Here is a 24,593-nt window from a genome sequence, read left to right on the forward strand (position 1 = left end):
ACTGGAACAAGCCTTCCGCCTGCTCAGGATGCCTGGGTGGAGCAGCCAAAAAAACAAAAACCCCCAAGGTCCTGGTAATTTGGAAAGCATTAATCTGTCATCTTTTAACTCAAATCTGGGCCAGTTCGGGAGACAACGAATGGCCTTTCTCTCTCGGGAGAGGAGGGAAAGATCCTGGGGCCACGGGTCCAATCCCCAGGGCTGGCTGGCTGGGCTCAGTCCTCTCTGGAAGGAACCCAGGGCCAGCCGGCGGGGCTCGCTCCTCTCTGGAAAGAACTTCCAGAGGGAAGAAATGGAGATCGTTCTGATCCCAGGGCGGGCCTGCCGGCCGGCCGGGTTTGCTCTTCTCTGGAAGGAACTTCCACGGCTGGGCTGGCTTCTCTCTGGAGGGAACCCAGGGCTGGCCGGCGGGGCTGGCTCCTCTCTGGAAGTTCCTTCCAGAGGGAAGAGACCGAGATCGTTCTGATCCAGACTTTCTGCCAACGTGTCTCAGGTGCAGAGTTTTCACTTGACGTTGACCCACGAAGATACCAACCTCAAAATAAAACACTTCATCGAACTGGGGGTTGTTGGTCTTCCTCTTCACTTTCATCTTCTTTGCTTCCAATCCGTTATTGAGAGAGAAAGGATTGGGATTAAAGCAACGCTGCTGATTCCAAGTCTCTCAGTCGTAAAACTGAGCTCTCAAATGCACAAGTCACTTATTGCCTTTATTTATTTTATAAATATTTCTGCTGGTCTCCAATTCCAGATGGTATGCAAATCAGGAACCTTTACTGAGCCAAAAATACCCAGCGTGAAGGGCACGAAGCCTTCATTTTCTACAAAGCAATTTTAGAGCAATAAAGAAAACAAAAGGAAGTAAAAATTCATATTCTACCTCAAAGCACAACCTCCTGCCTCCTCCCAAATGAGGCAGTGGTCTCATGATTTCAGAGCTGGAACCTAGCCCCCCAGGACCAGAACAGAAACCTGAGGCGTGAGGCAACTTGCCTGAAGGGTCCTGCCAGCATCACGGTGGCGTAGGGGTCACACTGTCCATTCATGATGGGGAGACCCTGGCACTCGACGATGCTGAGGAGAGAAGCAGAGGCGGCATCAGGAGGGCACGCAGACACCCGGGCAAATGGTGAGACAGCTCTGGGTCGGGCAGGAGGCCTGAGTTCAAGCTGTGAGATGCAGTTTCCTCACTGGAAGGCAGGGAGGGCCACACCAGCCACTCTGCCTCGGTGTGATGCTGAATCACGCTGGCCGTTTGCAAAAGCCCAAAACAACACCTCTAAGGTGAGCATGTGCTTTAGCGAGGACGCCGGGAGTGTGTGACAGGACATCTAAAGCAGTGTCATCGGGGGGGTGGGGGGCAGGACCCCTAAAACAGCACCATCCTGGGGGCCAGGGCCCCTAAAACAGCATCATCTGGGAGACAGGACCCCTAAAACAGCATCATCTGGGAGCCAGGACCTCCAAAACAGTGTCATCCTGGGGGCCAGGACGCCTAAAAGAGCATCATCCTGGGGGGCCAGAATCTCTAAAACAGCGTCATCCTGGGAGCCAGGACCCCTAAAACAGCGTCATCTGTGAGCCAGAACCTCTAAAACAGTGTCATCTGGGAGCCAGAACCTCTAAATCAGTGTCATCCTGGGGGCCAGGACCCCTAAAACAGCATCATCCTGGAGGGGGGCCAGAACTTCTAAAACAGCGTCATCCTGGGGACCAGGACCCTAAAACAGTGTCATCCTGGAGGGGGACCAGAACTTCTGAAACAGCATCATCCTGGGGCCAGGACCTCTAAAACAGCGTCATCCTGGGGGCCAAGACCCCTAAAACAGCATCATCCTGGGGGGTCAGAACCTCTAAAACTACATCATCCTGGGGGCCAAGACCCCTAAAACAGCATCATCCTGGGGGGTCAGAACCTCTAAAACTGCGTCATCCTGGAGGGGGACCAGAACTACTAAAACAGCATCATCCTGGGGGCCAAGACCCCTAAAACAGCGTCATCCTGGAGCCAGGACCTCTAAAACACTGTCATCTGGGAGCCAGAACCTCTAAAACAGTGTCATCCTGGGACCAGGACCTCTAAAACAGTGTCATCCTGGAGGCCAGGACGTCTAAAAGAGCATCATCCTGGGGGGCCAGAATCTCTAAAACAGCGTCATCCTGGGGGCCAGGACCCCTAAAACAGCATCATCCTGGAGGGGGGCCAGAACTTCTAAAACAGCATCATCCCATGGCCAGGACCAACAGCATCATCCTGCAGCCAGGACCTCTAAAACAGCATCATCCTGGGGGCCAAGACCCCTAAAACAGCATTATCCTGGGGGGCCAGAACCTCTAAAACAATATCATCCTGGGGGGCCAGAACCTCTAAAACAGTATCATCCTGGGGCCAGAACCTCTAAAACAGCATCATCCTGGAGGGGAACCAGAACTTCTAAAACAGCATCATCCTGGGGCCGGGACCTCTAAAATAGTGTCATCCTGGGGGCCAAGACCCCTAAAACAGCATCATCCTAGGGGGCCACAACCTCTAAAACAGCATCATCCTGGGGCCAGAACCTCTAAAACAGCATCATCCTGGGGCCAGAACCTCTAAAACAGCATCGTCCTGGGCGGCCAGGACCTCTAAAACAGCGTCATCCTGGGGGCCAAGACCCCTAAAACAGCATCATCCTGGGGGCCAGAACCTCTAAAACAGCATCATCCTGGAGGGGGACCAGAACTTCCAAAACAGCATCATCCTGGGGGCCAAGACCCCTAAAACAGCATCATCCTGGGACCAGGACCTCTAAAACAGTGTCATCCTGGAGGCCAGGACGTCTAAAAGAGCATCATCCTGGGGGGCCAGAATCTCTAAAACAGCGTCATCCTGGGGGCCAGGACCCCTAAAACAGCATCATCCTGGAGGGGGGCCAGAACTTCTAAAACAGCATCATCCCATGGCCAGGACCAACAGCATCATCCTGCAGCCAGGACCTCTAAAACAGCATCATCCTGGGGGCCAAGACCCCTAAAACAGCATTATCCTGGGGGGCCAGAACCTCTAAAACAATATCATCCTGGGGGGCCAGAACCTCTAAAACAGTATCATCCTGGGGCCAGAACCTCTAAAACAGCATCATCCTGGAGGGGAACCAGAACTTCTAAAACAGCATCATCCTGGGGCCGGGACCTCTAAAATAGTGTCATCCTGGGGGCCAAGACCCCTAAAACAGCATCATCCTAGGGGGCCACAACCTCTAAAACAGCATCATCCTGGGGCCAGAACCTCTAAAACAGCATCATCCTGGGGCCAGAACCTCTAAAACAGCATCGTCCTGGGCGGCCAGGACCTCTAAAACAGCGTCATCCTGGGGGCCAAGACCCCTAAAACAGCATCATCCTGGGGGCCAGAACCTCTAAAACAGCATCATCCTGGAGGGGGACCAGAACTTCCAAAACAGCATCATCCTGGGGGCCAAGACCCCTAAAACAGCATCATCCTGGAGCCAGGATCTCTAAAACAGCGTCATCTGGGAGCCAGAACCTCTAAAACAGTGTCATCCTGGGGCCAGGACCTCTAAAACAGTGTCATCCTGGGGGCCAGGACGTCTAAAAGAGCATCATCCTGGGGGACCGGAATCTCTAAAACAGTGTCATCCTGGGGGCCAGGACCCCTAAAACAGCGTCATCCTGGAGAGGGGCCAGAACTTCTAAAACAGCGTCATCCTGGGGGCCGAGACCCCTAAAACAGCATCATCCTAGGGGGCCAGCACCTCTAAAACAGCATCATCCTGGGGGCTAGAGCCTCTAAAACAGCATCATCCTGGGTGGCCAGGACCTCTAAAACGGTGTCATCCTGGGAGCCAGGACCTCTAAAACAGTGTCATCCTGGGCGCCCAGGACATCTAAAACTGTCATCTTGCGGGGCCGGAACCTCTAAAACAGCATCATCCTGGGGGTTCAAGACCTCTAAAACAGCGTCATCCTTGGAGGGCCAGAACCTCTAAACAGTGTCATTCTGGGGAGCCACCGGCTCTGGAAATTCTTGTGCATTGGTTTGAAAACCCGTGTGCTCCTCGGGAGCCAGATGTGCCACTCGCTGCGCGCTCAGTCCCTGGTGAGGACGTGTCTTACCGTGTGGCGAGCTTGTGGCAGACGACCCCAGTGTCTGTGATGACCTCGCTCAGCTGCAGCTCCAGGTGCACTTTGCCCTGCAAGGCATGAGGACGGGGTGTCAGAGGCTGTGGCGCTGCTCCCACAGGCCACCAGGGCCGCGCAGCCCAGGGAAAGCCTACAGGACAAAGGGAGCAGGCGGCTCTGCCCTGCCCTGGCCGATGGGCACGTCCAACCAACCACCCCACCCCTGGGACGCAGAGTCCCAGCTGTGGCCTTCCTCCAGGAGAGCTGCCCGCCTGACCATTCGGTGCCATGCGGCTGCCCAGGCTTTCGGCTCTGCTGAGACCAGGTCGCTGCCTCAGAAGTGAGGGGTCCAACCGTGTGGGAGACAGCCATTCAGTGAAGCTGACCCCCAAAGGCGTGACGCTGCAGGCTGCTCATGTGTGTCCATCAGGACAAAGCAGAGGGGAAGCACAGCTGTCTCCCGAGCAGGGGCCACTGCCTTTACCTCCCCTCGGGCGAGGCCGGATGGAGGCCTGCAGGAGAGAGCAAAACTCACACAGAGGGCAAGACTCACACAGAGAGCAAGACTCACACAGAGAGCAAGACTCACACAGAGGGCAAGACTCACGCAGAGGGCAAGACTCCGCAGAGGGCAAGACTCACACAGAGGGGAAGACTCACGCAGAGGGCAAGACTCACGCAGAGGGCAAGACTCCGCAGAGGGCAAGACTCCGCAGAGGGCAAGACTCACACAGAGGGGAAGACTCACACAGAGGGCAAGACTCACACAGGGAGCAAGACTCACACAGAGGGCAAGACTCACACAGGGAGCAAGACTCACACAGAGTGGAAGACTCACACAGAGGGGAAGACTCACACAGGGAGCAAGACTCACACAGAGGGCAAGACTCACACAGGGAGCAAGACTCACACAGAGGGCAAGACTCACACAGGGAGCAAGACTCACACAGAGGGGAAGACTCACACAGGGAGCAAGACTCACACAGAGGGCAAGACTCACACAGGGAGCAAGACTCACACAGGGAGCAAGACTCACACAGAGGGCAAGACTCACACAGGGAGCAAGACTCACGCAGAGGGCAAGACTCAGGCAGAGGGCAAGGCTCACGCAGAGGGCAAGGCTCACACAGAGGGCAAGACTCACACAGAGAGCAAGGCTCACGGGGGCTTCTAGCAGAACAGACAGCAAGGCTGCCGTGAGGGTCCACCTGTCTCTCTAGATCCGTCTGTCTCTGTGTGCTGCTGTGTGTCTGTCCACCTGTCTGTCTGTGTGCACGACTGTGGGTGTGTGTCCACCTGTCTGTGCGTACAACTGTGTGTCTGTCTGCCTGTGTGTGCATGCGGTTTGTGTGTGCGGCTGTGTGTGTCCACCTGTGTGAGCAGGCTGCTGTGTGTGCATGTCCACTTGTGTGTGTGTCCGCCTGTGTCCATCTGTGCATCTGGCTGTGTGTGTGTCCATCTGTGCTGCTGTGTGTGTGCAGCTATGTGTCCTCCTGTGTGTGTGGCTGTGTGTCTACCTGTGTGCGTGCAACTGTGTGTATGTGTGTCTGCCTATGCATGTATGCGACTATGTGTGTCCATCTGTGCTGCTGCTGTGTGCGTGTCCGCCTGTGTGTAGCTGTGTGTCCACCTGTGTGTGCGGCTGTGTGTCTGCCTGTGTGCGTGCAACTGTGTGTCTATCTGTGTGTGTGGCTGTGTCCACCTATGTGCATGCGACTGTATGTCCACCTGTGTGTGCATGTGACTGTGTGTATCCGCTTGTGTGTATGTGTCCACCTGTGTGCAGCTGTGTGCATGTTCGCCTGTGTGTGCATGTTCGTCTGTGTGTGTCTGCCTCTCTGTGCATGTGGCTATGTGTCTGTGTGGGCGTGTGACTGTGTGTGCATGTCCATCTGTGTGCACATGGCTGTGTGTCTGCCTGTCTGTGTGTGGCTGTGTGCATGTCCTTCTGTGTGTGTGTGCAACTGTGTCTGCCTGTCTGTGCACGTGGCTGTGTGTGTCCACCTGTGTATGTGTTTGTCCGCCTGTCTGTACATGTGACTGTGTGTGCATGTCTGCCTGTGTGTGCACCACCTGTGTGTATGTGTGACTGTGTCCGCCTCTGTGTGTGTGCGGCTATGTGTGCCTACCTGTGTGTACCACTGTCCCTGTATTTGCTCCAGCCTGAATGGCACTGAATGGATGGGATAGACACAGACTCATCCATGCTTCAGGGGCTCTGCCTGGCCCGGCCCTGAGCTCCAGCTTCTGAGGCTCCGTGGAGGCCAAGGCCTGTTCCGCAGGGCTTGTCCCTGCCTGTGGGAGGGCGGGATGGACGGGCAGAATGCCTGGCGCTAAGACGTGGATGGCAGAACCGACGGCACCCCTGCAGCATGTGACCTGGTGCAGAACCTCGGATGGAGCAGGGACCCTGCTTAGGCCCCACCCACCTAAATGATTAAAAAACCTTAGAGTTCCTTCAAAAATATTCCAGACACCTTGCCAGCCTTGAGAGGTAAATCACCTAATAAGCAAAATAAATAACACAATAATAGCCAAAAAATTAGTCAGGAGATATTTATTCCCTATACAGGTTAAAAATAGCATCTTAACATATGTTCCTAAATTGTTTTTCAAAAACCAAGACCCTCACCAAACAGATCTACCAACACAGACCACAAATACAGGGGGGATCACAGGCCTGAACCCTGAACCCGGCTCTATTCTGAATTTCTTCCTCAGGGGCCGGGGGGGTCATGCCCGTGGGCCAGAGCCAACATTCTTTTCTGCTGATCTCAATTGTTTGGACAAAGCTTCTCCTCCTTAACCAATCACAAATCAAAAACGCTCTATATCCGACCCGTGGGCCACATGTCGTGATGTCTGCCTTCTCAGGTCAAACCGACGTACGGCCTCCATGTACCGATTTATGACTTTGCCACAACCTCGGCCTCCCCACCTTCTGAAACCCTTGCCTGTGAACTCTCGGGATGCCTGCATTGTGGGCGTGGGCTGCCCTGCCGGGGGTGCCCTGCTGTCCATCCCCACTGCCCCCTAGCCGGCATTTAACTCTGTGTGCGGGACCCAGGCATGAGGGTGTCTGCAAAGAGTCCTGAGTGCCCGAAGGCCGCCCAGGGGGATGGCCCCAGGGTCAGCATGTGGGCTGCTCACCTGTGGCCCTGCCAGGCTCCCGTGCTGTGGGGCCACCTGCACACCCCGAAGCCCCTGGTCAGAGAGTGAACATAAAGCTCTTCAGCCCTCACTTGACACCACGTCGGTGCAGCCCCACGGCACCCCCACACTTAACACCACGCCCCACGGCAGCCCCACACTTGACACCATGTCCCACGACACCCCCACACTTGACGCCACGTTCCAGGGCACCCCCACAGTGACACCACGTCCCACGGCACCCCTCACTTGACACCACGTCCCACGGTACCCCCACACTTGACGCCATGTCCCATGGCACCCCCACACTTAACACCACACCCCACGGCACCCCCACACTTGACACCACGTCCCACGGCACCCCCACACTTGACACCACAACCCACAGCACCCCCACACTTAACACCACGCCCCACGGCACCCCCACACTGACACCACACCCCATGGCATTCCCACACACTTGACACCACATCCCACGGCACCCCCACACTTGACACCATGCCCCACGGCACCCCCACACTGACATCACGCCCCACGGCACCCCCACACTGACACCATGCCCCACGGCACCCCCACACTTAACACCACACCCCACGGCATCCCCACACACTTGACACCATGCCCCACGGCACCCCCACACTTAACACCACACCCCACGGCACCCCCACACTTGACACCACGTCCCACAACACCCCCACACTTGACGCCACTTCCCATGGTACCCCCACACTTGACACCATGTCGGTGCAGCCCCACGACACCCCCACACTGACACCACACCCCACGGCACCCTCACACTTGACGCCACATCCCATGGCACCCCCACACTTGACACCACACCCCACGGCACCCCCACACTTGACACCATGCCCCACGGCACCCCCACACTTGACACCATGCCCCACGGTACCTCCCACACTTGACACCATGCCCCACGGCACCCCCACACTTGACACCATGCCCCACGGCACCCCCACACTGACACCACACCCCACGGCATCCCCACACACTTGACACCACGTCCCACGGCACCCCCGCACTTGACACCATGTCAGTGCAGCCCCACGACACCCCCACACTGACACCACACTCCATGGCACCCTCACACTTGACGCCACATCCCATGGCACCCCCACACTGACACCATGTCCCACGGCACCCCCACACTGACACCATGTCCCACAGTGCCCCCTCACTTGACACCACGTCCCACGGCACCCCCACACTTGACACCACGCCCCACGGCACGCCCACCCTTGACCCAGCGCTCACAGGGGGAACGGAACAGGGTCTGTGCTGCCCAGGCGGGTGTGGGAGGTGGGGCCTCCGCTGCTGTCCTGAGACTCTGGGGCCCGGAGGTTGGGTGTGGCCTTCCCGCCCTGTGGCTGCAGCCCCAGAGCAGGTCCTGAGGGGCCACAAGGATGTCGGGCCAGGGAGGTGGGCACGTACCCCATGCCAGCACGGTGGGCGGGGAAAGCAGGTGCCTAAAATGACAACAAAGATCCCACCAAGACCACAACTCCTCTTCCCGCACCCATCAGAGCTCAGAGCTGAGTGGAGTATCCGCCTGTGGTCCTCAAAACCTGGCAGCGGGCCTGCTATCTGTGGCTATCCATGGGGTAAAGGAGTGGCCTGACCACCAAAGACAGGAGAAAGTGCCTGACCCAAGAATAACCAAGAATCCCCACCGCTTCATCCCCGTTCTCAAATGCCGGGCGCAAACTCCCTCAGGACAGAAGCATTCAGATTTGCAAGGCTGTGCAGATGGAGGCAGCTCTATTCATGTTCGGGAGCTTCAGGAAGAGTCACGACCGCATGGGGGGGTCCTGGTACCCAGCAGCAGGCTGTGCTGCCCCTGCCTGCTCTCCCGGCCCCTGGCAGCAGGCTCTGCATCCCCTGTGTGCTCTCCCGGCTCCTGGCCGGGTCCAGGGGCACCTGGCTGGGCACCATCAGGTCCTAAGGCTGCTCCTGTTCCTGCAGCGTGAATCCCTCCCGACCGGCTGACTTGTGTGCTTCCGTCTTCTGCTGATTCAGGAGTGGGAACAAACAAAACCCACCCCTGGAAGGCCCTTTGTCCTGCCAAAAAAGCCAGTGAGTAAATCTGCAGGTGCCAGCACAGGCTGGAGAATCCTAAATGTTTAGAGGTTAAACAACATGGTTCTAAATAACACACGGATCAGAGAACACAAGACAAATTTTAAAATCTTCCGGAATAAACAGAAATGAAAGTGTTACTCATCAAAATCAGTGGGATGCAGCAGGAGCAGTGCTCGGGGTGGAAGGGAATCTGGAGTGCCGGCCGCACAGACTAGAGCAGAAGGGAGATCTGAACGCTGACCTGAGCTTAGAGCAGAAGGGAGATCTGAATGCTGACCTGAGCTTAGAGCAGAAGGGAGATCTGAACGCTGACCTGAGCTTAGAGCAGAAGGGAGATCTGAACGCTGACCTGAGCTTAGAGCTGGGAGACTAAGAAAAATGAGTAAACTAAACCCAGAGCCCAAGAACAGAAAACAGAAGTCAGATCGGAAACCAATAGGTAAAAATCAAAGCCAACAGCAAATTCCTTGAGAGATCAATAAAATTAACAAATCTCAAACCAGGCCAAGAGCAAAAGGGAAAAGGCACAAATTCGCACAGGAAAGGAATGAGAGGACCTGGCTGCCGACCCCGGCACCTGCTTGGACGCTGCACTGAGGTCCCTGGCACTGTACTCCTGCGAACTCACAGACATAGCAAAGGGGCCCCAGCATCCAGCTCCTGACAACGCGTGGCTGCAGTGCCACCTGCTGTCACCCATGGGGCCCTGGGTGGGGGCTGCTGAGGGGTGTATGGAAACTCTGTACTCTGCTCAATTTCCCTGTGAACACAGAACTGCCCCCAAAACAGAGTTAATTAATTTCTAAAAAGCAGCCAGTGGTCCCTATCCATCTTTCTCAGGAAGGCCTTCCCCAGGGAGAGAGCAGCACGCAGAGCCGGGTCAAGGTCCTGGCCCCACCCACCGGCTGCTGTGTCCCCCGCTGAGCAGGCAGCAGCCCAGAGAGCAGCCAGGACAGAGGTGCCTTGGATGCAGGGCTGTTCCACGCCAGCCGCAGAGAGGAGACAAAGTCAGCGGTCAGGTGAGACTGGACGCAGAGGCCATGAGGAAGGAAGCCCAGCCTCGGCCCTCTCCTCCTGCAACCCTGGAGAGATGTGAAAGCTTGACGATGGATGGTGACTTTGTTTGCTCTGAAAATCCTTCCAAGAGGACTGTCTGCTGCACAAACACAAGATTCCCAGGGGCTGTAGCGGGAGGCTGGAATTTCTAGCCCAGTGAGATTTCACGGTGCAACTGGAAGACTCCAAGGGGCAAACACGCAGGTGTCTCTCCGGTGGACGGTGGACTGGGGGGTTTGCTGTGATCCCTTGCAGGGCTGTGCTATTTTCTGAATACATCACAGATGCACTTGAACACCCGGTTTATAAATAGAGCTCAGTGACCTCCAGGCGCCCAGATCACCGCAGATGCCTCGCTGTCACAGGCGGTGCCCCCGCTGGCATCTGACGCTGGCATCTCCCCCACTGGCCCTGCATCGGGGGGAGGGTCAGAGAGCACAACTCTGCATAATAAAGTGATTTAACAAAGACTTTCCAACAGTGGCCGTTCCAGAAGGAAGCAAGAAAGGTTTAATTGTGTTTGCCCCATTTCTGTGACTCACTCGCTGGCCTCCCCCGTGGGCCGCTTCTGTGACACTCGCTGTCTGGACACAGGACTGTTCCTGGGAATCACAGAGCGGAGGGACTCACGGAGCCACACGGCTACCCCCTGCCTTCCTGAAAACAGTCACTGTGACATCTTACGATGAAATGGTGGCTCCTGAGACTGGAGTTGTGGGGGTTTTTTTTCTTCTTCTTTTTTTGAGATGGAGTTTCACTCTTGTTGCCCAGGCTATAGTGCAATGGTGCGATCTCAGCTCACAGCAACCTCTGCCTCCCGGGTTCGAGCGATTCTCCTGCCTCAGCCTCCAGAGTAGCTGGGATTACAGGCATGTGCCACCACACCTGGCTAATTTTGTATTTTTAGTAGAGACGGGGTTTCACCATGTTGGTCAGGCTGGTCTCAAACTCCCGACCTCAGGTGATCCACCCGCCTCCCAAAGTGCTGGGATTACAAGCATGAGCCACCATGCCCAGCCTGGATTTGAGGTTTTAAAGGTTGGCTGGAGTCCAGCAGGGCCACTGCTCCCTGTCATGCTATGTTTTGGGTGGCGTTGGGGCTGACTACGTCAGTGAAGCGAGCAGGGCAGCACCCGAAGCACCTGCCCGGGACCAGAGGGCATTGGAGAGCACTGACCCTGCCTCCTCCCTTTTAGACAACAGCTCGCATTTGCCTTCCATAAAGTGCAAATTCCCGGGAGACTGACACCACTCGGTTCAGGATCCTCACATTCCGGACAGCGAGAGTCAGGCTTGGAGGATGCTGGGCTCGGCCATGGGCATGCAGCCTCAGGCGTCAATTATGAGATTCCACCAGCCGTGAGATCAACCTGCGGCTTTCTTATTCACAGCTTTGTGGAGATGCAACATCTGAGTCCTGATCTTCATGGTGGTTACACCATCTACCCTGTGATGAAGTTGCACCGACTGTCACAACAGCCCATCGACAGGCGACTGGAGCAACAGCACACGCTTCACACTTCGGATCATTCCTCAGCCTCGGAAGGAAGGAGGTTCTGATACCACAAGCGACCTGGAGCACATCACGTGGAGCGACATCATCCTCAGAAAGACCAGCAGGGCAGAGCTCACTCCCATGAGCCACGGGGACTGGCCTGCATCGGAGACAGAGTGCCGTGGGGCTGCCAGCGGGGAAGAGGCAGACTGGAGTGTGTGAATAAAACTCTAGCCAGGGGACAGAGGGGACAGAGGTTCTGTTTTGCAAGATGAAAAGAGCTCTAGAGATGGGTGGTGGTGATGGTTGTACAATATTATGAATATATTTAATGCTGTACCACTGAATTGGATGTTTTAAATGGTTAAAATGGTAAATTTCATGATGTCTCTGTTTTACCACATGAAAAACTGGAAAAAATAGCATAGAATACACAGAGAGAGACACACACAGAAACACGTGCCTGTGAACTGGTGAAATCTGGATAACGTCCGTGGACTGCACAAACGTCGGCATCCTGGTTGACATTGCACCAGCTGCGCACGGCGGTGCCTGTGGAAGCCGGGAGAAGGGAGCACGGCCTTCCATTTGGGGAAGCCAGGAGAAGGGAGCAAGGCCTTCCGTACAGGGCAGCCGGGAGAAGGGAGCACGGCCTTCTGTTTGGGGGAGCTGGGAGAAGGGAGCACGACCTTCCGTTTTCAGGGAAAGGTGGGAATTCGCCCCTTGCCACTCCTGTGTACTGTTTTGGTGCCTTCCTGTAAATCTATAACCATTTCAAAATTAAATCAGTTAAAAAAAAAAAAAGGCAAGAAAGAGGAAAAGCTACACCTGCCAATGAAACCAAAGTTGAATCCGAGGCAAATGACGAGGCCGCACTCTGCCTGCTGCTCAGAGGCCCTTGTGATGGAGACCCCAGTGACAGCGGGTATCCCAGAATAGAAGGGCCGGGGAACTCGCCGACGCGCAGGCAGGAGCGGCCCAGTCACCAAGCCCGGTCTCCCGGGCAGCACGTGGGAAACCCCGCCTTTCTGCCAGGATGCCAAGGTCCACGGGAGCAGCGCACTGGGGCCCTTGTGCTCTGGGGCTGCGAGGACAGTCATTAGTTTTGCAGTAATCACAGCATCCTTCACTTTCCATAGCACGTGTGGGTTCCCCAGCCAGTGCTTTCCTAGGAAGCAGAGTTAATAAGTGTGAGGCACAATTAGCACAGGTCCCTTGGGGCAGGGCCATACCCAGGGCCTCTTGGCTCCACTCCTTAATTTCCATCGAGGGCCTCACCCCGCCCCCCCAGCTGGGCTCATGGTCAACTTCATGAATGAACCCTTTGCTGGCCATGGGAGTGTGCACAGCCCATGACCTCGGCAGATGGCAACCTTGACCCCGTGAAGCGCAGAGGAGGAGGGTTCCTGGGGCAAGAGGGTTCCCGGAGGATGAGGGTTCCCAGAGGACGAGGGTTCCCGGGGCACAAGGGTTCCTGGAGGACACCAGGCCATCCAGTTCCCCAACCCAAATCTGCCCTGAACCTGCGGGCACGGAGCCTCCATCCAACCCACCCAGTTGCCTCTGCTGAAGTCTCGGGCAAAGTCCTCACAAGGAACCTATTTTGGGGATTTGTCCAGGATGCCAGCCTCCAGCAGTAAAAATAACCATCACCGCCACCACTTTACAATGCCCCAGGCGCCATCAAGTGGCACACACACCATTCCAGCACGCCTCACAAACCCACCCAGATGGGAAAACTGAGGCCTGCAGAGGACGTTGGCAGCAATCCGATGAGGGAGCTGGCTCCGAGCCTGGCGGCCTGTGCTGGGACTCTGCACTCAGACACACACTGTGGTCCCAGCTGAGGACCCAGGAAGCCCTCCCATGTCTCCAGGCCGCTGTGCCGCAACCCTACACTCAGACACTCACCCTCCCACGTCCCAGAGCCACTGTGCCACAACCCTACACTCAGACACTCACTGCCGTCCCAGCTGAGGACCCAGGAAGCCCTCCCGCATCCCAGGGCCGGTGTGCCACAACCCTACACTCAGACACTCACCCTCCCACATCCCAGGGCCGCCGTGCCGCAACCCTACACTCAGACACTCACCCTCCCACGTCCCAGGGCCACTGTGCCGCAATCCTACACTCAGACACTCACTGCGGTCCCAGCTGAGGACGCACTCGGGAAACCCCCCCACGTCCCAGGGTTGGGCCACAGTGCCTCTTGCTTGTGGCCTTTGCAGCTGCTCTGTGTCACAGACCAGGGCTCAGAGTGACACCACAGGAGCTGGTGCAGTCTTGGGCTCGGGTGGACTGACCCCCACTGCTCCCTCTCTTACAGGCCAGCCTGGAGCAGCTGTGCTGGGCAGCTGGGCACCGTGCGTCCGTCCGTGAGCAGCTGTGAACACAAGGGTCTGGGACGTGGGCCCCAGCACTGGAGCCCCTGGTCTTGCGTGGGGAGGTGGGACAAGCTCTTCCCACTGGACAGGCCGGGGTGAGCCCCAGTTGGCACACAGTCCCAGCAAGCCAGGGTGAGCCCCTGGCCACTTCCGACAACGGACACGGGAGACGAGAACGTTCTTTCAGCTCAGACCCTTCTTGGCGCCGTGTGCCAGGGAGCAGCCCGCCCAGCCGACCATGGGGAAGCGAGAGTCCCTGATGACTGACCCTGGCTCGGCCCTTCCCCACCCGTGTTTTCTCTTGGCCCTCAATGACGCATGCCTGTCCTTTCCCACCATGTTTGTTTTCACAGCTTCCTCAGTTGTGCATGACAAAGGGCGGCAGCAACCAAAGGGAAAACCCAAAATCCATGCACGGAGCCCGCGCTCACTCCGAGCACAAGCCGGCGAACACGCACAACGCAAAATCCACACGCGGAGCACACACTCACTCTGAGCACAAGCGGGCGAACAAGCACAACCCAAAATCCACACGCGGAGCACGCACTCACTCTGAGCACGAGCGGGTGAACACGTACAACCCAAGATCCGTGCGCGAAGCCCGCGCTCACTCCCAGCACAAGCGGGCGAACATGCACAACCCAAAATCCATGGCAGAGCCCGCGCTCACTCCAAGCACAAGTAGGCGAACACGAAATCTGCTCATCGTTATTCCCAGTCAAGGCCGAAGTCCGATCTACGTCTTTAGCCATAGTCGAAGCCAGGCCTGTCTCGAAGCCCCATGGTGTCCCGGGGCTCTGGTTTTCGGGGCTGTGAGCATGGTCTCACCTGCACTTCCGAGTCGGCATCCACGTGCTGCAGCTGGAACCAGGTGTCCCTGTTGTGGTACTTCTGCAAGTCCTCCTTCTGGATGGCCACCTTCCCTGCAAAACAAGCAGAGAAGATTCACCACGGGCACAGGCCCCAGAGCCAGGACACCTTCGAGCAGAAGCCAGCCCATCATCACCGCAGCTTATTTCCACCAGTTTAATTCAGAATGGGGCACCGGCCGGTGCGGGGCTCATGCCTGGAATCCCCACGCTTGGGAGGCCTGGAGGGAGGGTCGCTTGAGACCAGCCTGGGCGATATGGTAAAACCTTGTCTCTACAAAAAATAAAAGAATGAGCCGGGCATGATGGCACTGTATCTCTAAAAATTGATATTAAAAAGTCAAAATAATCAGGTGCAGGGGTAAGTCTCCACTGTCTCCCTTCCAGTAAGGCATTCCAGAGGCTTCGCTGTGAAGGCAGCAATGTCCTCTCCATTGGCAATGAGCACCTCACTTTCACTGTGGTCCGTTGGCCAGTTCTCACGGCAGGAGGTGCCTCAGAGCTTGCTGCATGCACAAGAGCTCCGTTCTCACAAATGAACATCTCACGCCTCACACACCACCAAGGCAGTGGCATCATGCCGCAAGAGAGACACGTGTGCACCCGTGGGAGCTACAGCCTGAAACACACGTGTGCCTAGAGTGCTTTCCGTGTGTGTGTGGACACACACGCGTGTGCATGCATGTGGGTGCTCAGGTTATTCACAGGCAGGACTGACAGCTAGAATGAGCTGCCACCTTCCCACTCGACATGGGTTGGTCTGAATCTGTGCCTCTAAAGTATAATGAATGAGCCACCTTCTGGGACCCCTGGAGAGCCTGAAAGTGTAGATTCCTGGCCTTCTCCAGACAGAGGAGAACGGAAGCTCTGGTGTGGGCTGGAATCTGCAGCACCACATGTCCCTGGGCACTTGTGTGGGCCCCAAAGTCTGGGGACATCCACTCTAAACAGTTTCCTGTGCCTTAAACAGGCTTAGTACTTTGGAGCTACACTTCCAATGAAAATACATATCAGAATATATTTGTACAATATACGTTTACCTAGTATGGATTTATATGTGTAAATTCGCATCTGTAACCATTATTATCTGCTTATACTTTCACCTCATTCCAGAAACATTCCCGTGGCGGGGCAAATGCGTGCCCATCCCATCCCCGGCAGGACAGGGCTTGTCAGGCGCTGGGCACCGAGCCATCTCCCATCCTGTGTCCCCTCATGGCACCACCACGTCAACCCTGCCAGTGGCCTCCACGCACTGCGGACCACGCCACCCACCACGGCGAGCACCCACACAGCACGTGCACCTCTGTTGACAGACGCACGTGAACTCCTAGGGAGTCGCACACACGTGATGTCTGAGCCCATCGCAGAGCACACATGAGAGCAGGAGTGAGGAAGGAAATGTTGGCAGACTCCTCACGTCTTCGTTCTGTACCCAGAGACACACACGCCCTCCTTAAGGATCTTGGTCCAGTCACTGAAGCGAGAAACTCTGGGTCCCTACAAACCCCGGTTCCACCGCAGCGTCCGCAGCTGCAGGGTCTGAGCACATTGTGCACGACCCGGGCTCCTGGGAGCGGCCTGGGCCTCCTACCCGGCCACCCTGCCTCACGCCAGGACAGCGCAGCCCAGCCCCGGTTCTCTCCTCCAAGGAAGATCCTTTTATATTTCCGTGTCTCAAAAAACTTCCGCAGGCTCCCGTCGGAACAACCCCGGCCTGGCATCCAGCAGCTGCACGCTTCGGCCTGACTCTTTGTCCAGCCTCAGTAAATTCGGGAACACTCCACTGCCAGCCTCTCACAGGCGCCATCTCAGTCGGTCCTGCGGTGACCCGGAAGGGGCAGGTACCACTCTGCACACCCCACAGACGAGCAGGCCGGGGCTGCAGGGAGAGGGAGCTTCCGTCCCCGCCATCCTGCCAGCGTTCCTTCCTATGTTAGCGTCCCCACCCTGCGAGGTCCCAGGACGCATCTTCCCTCAGGAGCTCCTCTGCCCCGCGGGCTCATGCGAGCGAGACCTCTCAGCCTGACTGGTCCGTTCTGTGACTAATCTCAGAGCCCGTGGGCCTGGGCCGCCAGGCCCCTCCCTTGTCTGCAAACTCCGAGGCTCTGAGACACGCCCAGCTCAGCACCAGCTCCAAACCCTATGGGACAGCGCAGGGTCGGCCACATAATGGGGCACCACGTGGCCACAGGACATGGTGGGAGGTGCGGAAGGTGGAAAGAGGCACAAAGACGCTTTCCGAATGCCCAAAGGACAGATGCGGAATCAGGACAGTTTGCCTCCAGTGCTCCTGACACCTGCCATGCATGTCAGCACCTTCATCTCGTGTCCTCAGGGGAGCCGGCTGCACCTCACACCGTCCACTCTGCAAAGCAAAGCAGCCCTGGGAACAGCCCTGGAAGAAGCCCCTTCCCAGCTCCGGGACCCCCGCTCACAGCCGGGGCCGGAGCCCCTTCCCAGCAAACTACAGCTCCGGGACCCCCCGCTCACAGCCAGGGCCGGCCAGTTCCACAGCTACCCCGGACGCAGATACAGCACACAGGCACTCATGGGTTCGTACGATCAGCCTGGCGACCTCATCGGCTCAGCTCTTGCCACACAGACATACACAGACCATCTGGAGCTGCACGGGACGCTGAAACCACCACTGAGGGCAGGCGAGAGCCAAGTCAAGAACCGAGGGGGCCGGCACAGGAAACAGGCCCCAGCACGTGTGGGAGAAGGAACACCAGGGAGGCTCAGAGAGAAACCCAGTGACACACCACGTGGACTCCCTCCAATGGCCTCTAATGGCGCAGACCACGAGGGTGGACCACAGCCAGGACACCTCCTCCTGCACCACCTCACTCGCTGAGCCCCCCCACCCCCTCCCGCCCCCTCCCGCCCCGTCCCGCCCCGCCTCACTCGCTGAGCCCCCCGCCCCGTCCCGCCCCGCCTCACTCGCTGAGCCCCCCCGCCTCACTCGCTGAGCCCCCCGCCCCCTCCCGCCCCGCCTCACTCGCTGAGCCCCCCACCCCCTCCTGCCCCGCCTCACTCACTGAGCCCCCCACCCCCTCCTGCCCCGCCTCACTCGCTGAGCCCCCCGCCCCCACCTCACTCAATGAGCCCCCCGCCCCCCACCTCACTCGCTGAGCGCCCCCCCGCCCCCTCCCGCCCCGCCTCACTCGCTGAGCCCCCCACCCCCTCCTGCCCCGCCTCACTCGCTGAGCCCCCCACCCCCTCCTGCCCCGCCTCACTCGCTGAGCCCCCCGCCCCCACCTCACTCACTGAGCCCCCCGCCCCCCACCTCACTCGCTGAGCGCCCCCCCGCCCCCTCCCGCCCCGCCTCACTCGCTGAGCCCCCCGCCCTCCCACCGGCAGCCCTGGGCGGCCGCCTTTGACTTCAAGGGTCCCGAGTGGGGGCTCTGTCCTCTCCTCTGACGACCGCTGCGTGGCTCTTGCAAAACCCCCCCTTTCCCCCAAACACGAACCTCAGTTTTGAGTCTCACAGGAATAAAGCCACATGAAAGAAAAACGTCTTAAAGCTGAGCTGGGCAATATATTTCAGTGAAAAGGGATAAATCTTCAGACTCCAAGACGCCTTCAGCTGGACAGGAGGGTCAGTTTTGAAGTCCGAAGTTTTAAATACTTGCAATGTCACTGTGTCTTCACATTTTTATGAGCTGAAACTGGGACGGGAGAAGTCACATATTTACGTGGGTAAGAATCTTGTAACTGGCACATGATTACAAGTCTTTAATTTTAGAAGTACTTCACTTAATTTTTTAATAGGTAACAGAAACAGAACAAAATCCACAACATTCAAAAGGATTTAAAATCCCTTCGAGAAGGGATCCCTGCCCCTGCCACCTCATTCCCGACGTGGGGTCATTTCTGTCACCAGCCCCCAGCCTCTCCTTCTAGAAGCCAGCCACATTCAACAGTGGGGGCCGTGGACATTTGAAGCATGCGTGTTCATATTCCCAGATGCTGACCTGAGAGAATGCCTGATCTAAAAGCCACAGCATCTACTTAAATTTCTCTGATGTGCCTAATCCACAGGGTCGTCCCCATCTATTTGAGTCACACCGAAAAGTTTACCGAACACTCTGGGCCTCCCTTTCTCACTTGGGCAAAGGCAGCTGCCTTCTCACCACGAGAGGCCGGAAGGGTCACTTTCTTCTGCTGCATCTGTGCTGGCCAGGCCCGTTCAGAACAGGGGTCTGGAGGGCATCAGACGGGGGACCAGCTGCAGAGGGACCAGAAAAAAAGGGGAAACAGCCACAGGACACAACTGAGCAAGAGCTGCCCGAGACAGGGAATGCGGCTGAGATGCGCGCGCCTCCCTCTGACCCCACCTGTGTCCCAGCCAGGGCGATGAGGAAAAAACAAAGGCCATACAGACCCCAAAGGAAGAAATAAAAGCCTTTATTCATAGAATGTACAAAAAAAAATCTACAAGCAAAGCTAATAGAACTAATTGGTGTGTTTAGCAAGAACAGAGAACACAAAGTCAGTGTGGAGACGTCGACTGCATTTGTACATACAAGCAATGACCATGAAAATTACACAAAAACAGCATCTTTCACAAAATTACGCTTTTAGGTTTGTGCTTTTGGTGGACTACCTAAGAAATCTTTAACCACTCCATTAAACACATAAAACACAGGGAAATAAATGTTTTTAAGTGTGCAAAATGTGTAGGCTGAAAACACATCACAAAACACTGATGACAGAAATTGGAAAGACCCAAGCGTGTGGAAAGATATATCATGTCCATGGATTTGAAGACTCAGTTTTGTTAAGATATTAATTCTCCCCAAATTAATCTATAGATCAATGTAATCCCAGTCAAAATTCCTGTGGGGCTATTTTGGAAATTGAGAAGCTCATTCAAAAGTATATATGGCAATTCAAAGCATCTAGAATAGCAAAACAAGTTTAAGAACAAATTTGATGATCTTACACTACAACATAAGACCTGCTATGAAGCTATAGTGATCAAGACTGTGTGGTATTGGCATGAGGACAGGTGGATCAATATGACGCAGGGCAGGCGAGCCCCAAATTGAGGCTTAGCCTCAGAGGGTCTGTAGCTTCACTCAGAAAAGAATTCGAGAATGAGGTGGTGGTGGAAGAAAACAGTTTTATGGAGGCGGCAGTGACAGCTCTGAAACTGCTCCTGCACAGCAAGGACTCCCCACGGGTGGGGTGTTGAGAGTCTCAGCCATTCCTGCAGAGCAGGGGTGTTGAGAGTGGCACCTCCTGGCACTCCTGCAGTCTTATTATCCTCACTTTTAACTATATGTCAATTAAAGGACAGATTATGCAGACATTTCTAGAAAAAGGGTGGTAATTTCCGAGTCATGGGGTTGTTCCTATGGAAAGGGGTGGTAACCTCCAGGCATTGCCATGGCAATGGTAAGCTGACATGGCACACTGGCAGGCGTGTCTGATGGAAAGCTGCTTCCACCCATCCCTGTCTCAGCTAGTCCTCAATTTGGTTCGGTGTCCAAGCCCTGCCTCCAGAGTCCAGTCCCGCCTCCTACCTCAGATGGAACAGAATACAGAGGCCACAAACAGACCCACACAGTGCAGCCAACTAAGCTGTAAATGTGCCAAAGTCAACAGAGGAAGGGTCGTCTTTCAACCAAGGGCGCCGGAACAAACGGATGTCTATGTGGAAAAAACAGAATCTCGACCCTTTTCTTTGTGCTATAAGTGAAAATTAGCTTGAAACAGATCATGGAACTAAATGTAAACACTGAAAGCACACGCTTTCCAGGAGAAAACTGCCACAACCATGGGATAGGCAAGACTTTCTTAGACATGACACCACAGGTACAAATCATACAAGAAAAAAATGTGATAAACTGGACCATCGAAATTAAAAACTTCTGTTCTTCAAAGACAATGGTAAGAAAATGAAATACAAGCCACAAACTGGAAGAAAATATTTGCAAAGCACACTTGTGATAGACTCGTATCCAGAATATACAGGGAACTTTAAAAAGTAACAAGAAAACAACCCAATTAAAAGGGCAAAAGATTTGAAAAATGTACCAAAGAAGGAATGGAGCCATCACTAAGCCCAAGAAGAGGTCCTCGATGCCACTCTTCACGGACACACAATAAAAGCCACAGTGAGACAGTGCACACCTATGGGAGTGCAAACGGTAACTAGAGAATAAAAACTCACGGTCCTAAGGGCCGGGCAGGATGCGAAACACCTGCTGCTCTCACCCGCTGCTGGAGAGAAGGCAGACTGGGCGGCCACCTGGAGACACGGTTGGGTAGTTTTAATGAAAGTAAACACACACCCTACAGTGGCCCAGCAACCTCGCTCCCACGCATTTATCTCAGAGTAAGAAACAGAAACATTGTCCACACAAAGACCTATCCGAGAATGTTTACGGTGACTTTATTCATAAGTCCTGAGGATTAGACACAATCCAGCGAGTGGATGAGGCGGCTGAGGTGTGTCTGTATGATGGAAACCCACGGGCAGTGGAAGGGGGCGACCTGGCTCACAGCCGCACAGCGCGGGACCAGCGCAGTGGCAGAGGGCTCGGCCCCTCCAGGGTTTGACTCACGTGGCCTCCTGGAAAAGGCAACTGTGGGAACAGGCCCCAGAGCAGCGGCTGCCAGCGGCTGTGGGCCAGGTAGGAAATCCACCCCACAGGGGCCCAAAGGAGTGTTCTGGGCTGTGGGAACATATCTGAGTTGTGCTGCTGTCTACACAACTGCATACATTGGTGAAGGCTACACCTAACAGTGAACTTTACCATATGTCAATTGCAGACCACCTGATTTATACACAAAGAATGGCGGTCTCGGCCGGGCGCGGTGGCTCATGCCTGTAATCGCAGCACTTTGGGAGGCCGAGGTGGGCGGATCACGAGGTCAGCAGATGGAGACCACCTTGGCTAACACGGTGAAACCACGTCTCTACTAAAAATACAAAAAATTAGCCGGGTGTGGTGGCCGGCGCCTCTAGTCCCAGCTGCTTGGGAGGCTGAGGCGGGCGGATCACGAGGTCAGCAGATGGAGACCACCCTGGCTAACACGGTGAAACCCCGTCTCTACTAAAAATACAAAAAATTAGCCGGGTGTGGTGGCGGGTGCCTGTAATCCCAGCTACTCGGGAGGCTGAGGCAGGAGAATGGCGTGAACCCGGGAGGTGGAGGTTGCAGTGAGTCGAGATCGCGCCACTGCACTCCAGCCCGGGCGACAGAGAGACTCCGTCTCAAAAAAAAAAGAAGAAGAAGAAGAAGAAAAAAAAAAAAGAATGGAGGTCTCACTGCACTCCCACCTCCTTGGGAAGCCTCAGAGAGTCTCTAGGGGCTGGAGGGGCAAATGGAGGGGGTGTTACTAGAGCCGGGGCCCAGAGGAAGGTGGAGGCCTAGCGGGAAGAGGAGGGAGGCGCCAGCACGGGGGGCGGAGACTCCAATGCTCCGGACTGACAGCGCCGAGCCGGGCCTCACGCATTTCCGCGGTTCACGCATCCGAGCTGCAGGGAGCCATCATTTCCGGTCTGTGCTCCGTGGGTGCAGCGCCCCGCAGCCGAGTCCAGGCAGAGGCCGCCTCCCTGCGCCTAGAATCCTGAAGGAGCCCGCGCCCCGTGTGTCCCGCAGGTCACGGCCCTGCGGCTGGGAGCCCGGCTTGACTGACAGTTCCCGCCGGCAGCAGCGCTCTGTGGGCCATGGACCCGGGGACAGAGGAGGCTACGGTCACGCGGCCCGGGGCCCGCTGACACTGGACACTTCTTCCTTCTGCTCCTGCTGCGGCGGGAGCTGACTGCGGCCGGTGGAGGAGCCGGGGTGGGCTGAGGAGGGCTGAGGGCAGGCCTTTATTTCCCCAAGTCTCACTTGCGCCGTATCCCGGCAGGGCTTCAGCTGCCTTTCTCGGTTTCTGTCGCCACCACCCTCCCCCTCCAGGCTGAAGATGCCCTCCCATCCCCAACCCCCACCCCCAACCCCATAGGAATATGCCCCCACTCCCTTCTGGCACCTGCTGCGGCACCTCTCACTCCTGGACCTGAACCTGCAACTGAGCACAGCTGTGGCCGCCCCAAGGGAAACTTGCTGGCAGGTGGGGTTTCCTCAGGGCGTGGGCAGCTGCTAGAAACAAGACAACCAGGAGAACCACGCAGCCAGGAAGCCAGTGGCCACCGCGCGCTTCCACCCAGAAACGCATTCCCCAGAACCCGGTGTTTCCTGCCCGGTAACAACATAGTTACCGTCATAAAGATAAATCGTTACCGGAGATCCAGACAGCCACCCATTTTCATGGCTGCGAAAGCCACAGTGAAACATCCAAGTCCAGTCACCGTCATCGTAAAGCCACCAAGGACCACTAGCAGATGACGTCAACAGAATGATTAATAAATATCTGATTTGGTTATTTTCAGAGCACATAACTCCAGAACTAACTTGATCAGCTTCTCTTACTAAAATGTGCAAAAAATTTTTTAAATTTCTTTTTCCTTAGGGTTGTCACTCAAAAAATGTCTCATACACCTTCGAGAATGAATCAAGTCCCTGTGGATTCTCGAGTATAAACTGAGCTGGTGACGAGGCCTGACACGTGGTCACACCTCAATTCGCGCGTGGCGCCCAGCACAGGCTGAGCCCCACCAGATACACCATTAGCCTCCACTGAAAAATCTGGATTCCACACCTCCCTTTCTTCTGGGAACACCCTTGGAGGCCCCTGGCAGGGGCTGAGAACACAGGAGCGAGACACAGGCCTGCCCTGCAGGACCATGGGCTCCAGGAAGCTCTGTCCAGTGGACACAGCACAACAGGCAAAAGAACCACAACCAACGAGTGGGGCACGGGAGGCAGGTCACGGAGGGCAGCCCACCCATGCCGCGGGGTCGGAGGCCATCTCCTGCAGTAGGCCCCAGTCCCGGAGGTGGGCATGGCAGGATGTGGGGATGGAGAAGGAGGTGCCTCAGGAGTGGGGTGCACAGTGGCTGAGCCCGGAGGCAGGAGGGAGAACTGCCAGCCACTAGCCCTGGAGCCGATGCCCTGGTCAGAGGGAGAGAGGAAGAGGGAATCCTTCCGCAGCACCCAGCTTGAATGCGACATGAAGCTATGGGCCTGAACCTGAGGGCCTCCCAGGCAGACACTGAGCAGGGGGGTGCAGGGGTCACGCTGGACCCTCAAGACCATCTCAACAACAAGGCTCCACGAGGCCCAGCACAGCAAGACCCTGAAGGGGGGCCAGGTGCCCACTGCACTCAGGAGCACAAACACCTTCTGCAATCGCATTTCAGGGCCAGGGTGTCCACTGCGGAAGCACCCAGCACAGTGTTCCCGCTCAAAATGAAGTCAAAGGTCAATTATCTGAGATCCATGTGACCCGTTCCATGTATTTTCTAAACAAACTCGGGAGACTTCTATGAAAAGCACAGCAGTTTCTAAGAATAATCAC

The 24,593-nt window shown here is 56.1% G+C and overlaps 1 protein-coding gene across 1 annotated transcript in view; it reads right to left on the minus strand.

The window, feature by feature from the left end:
* LOC129015281 (ras GTPase-activating protein 3-like) overlaps window positions 1-24,593 on the minus strand; it is a 106,476-nt gene that overhangs the window by 21,180 nt on the left and 60,703 nt on the right. The window contains 4 exon segments of the mRNA XM_054452960.2: window positions 536-605; window positions 991-1,074; window positions 4,117-4,193; window positions 15,133-15,227. Coding sequence (XP_054308935.1) covers window positions 536-605; window positions 991-1,074; window positions 4,117-4,193; window positions 15,133-15,227 — 326 coding nt within the window.

Source organism: Pongo pygmaeus, chromosome 18 (assembly GCF_028885625.2).
Source record: "Pongo pygmaeus isolate AG05252 chromosome 18, NHGRI_mPonPyg2-v2.0_pri, whole genome shotgun sequence".
Classification (NCBI taxonomy): Eukaryota; Metazoa; Chordata; class Mammalia; order Primates; family Hominidae; genus Pongo; species Pongo pygmaeus.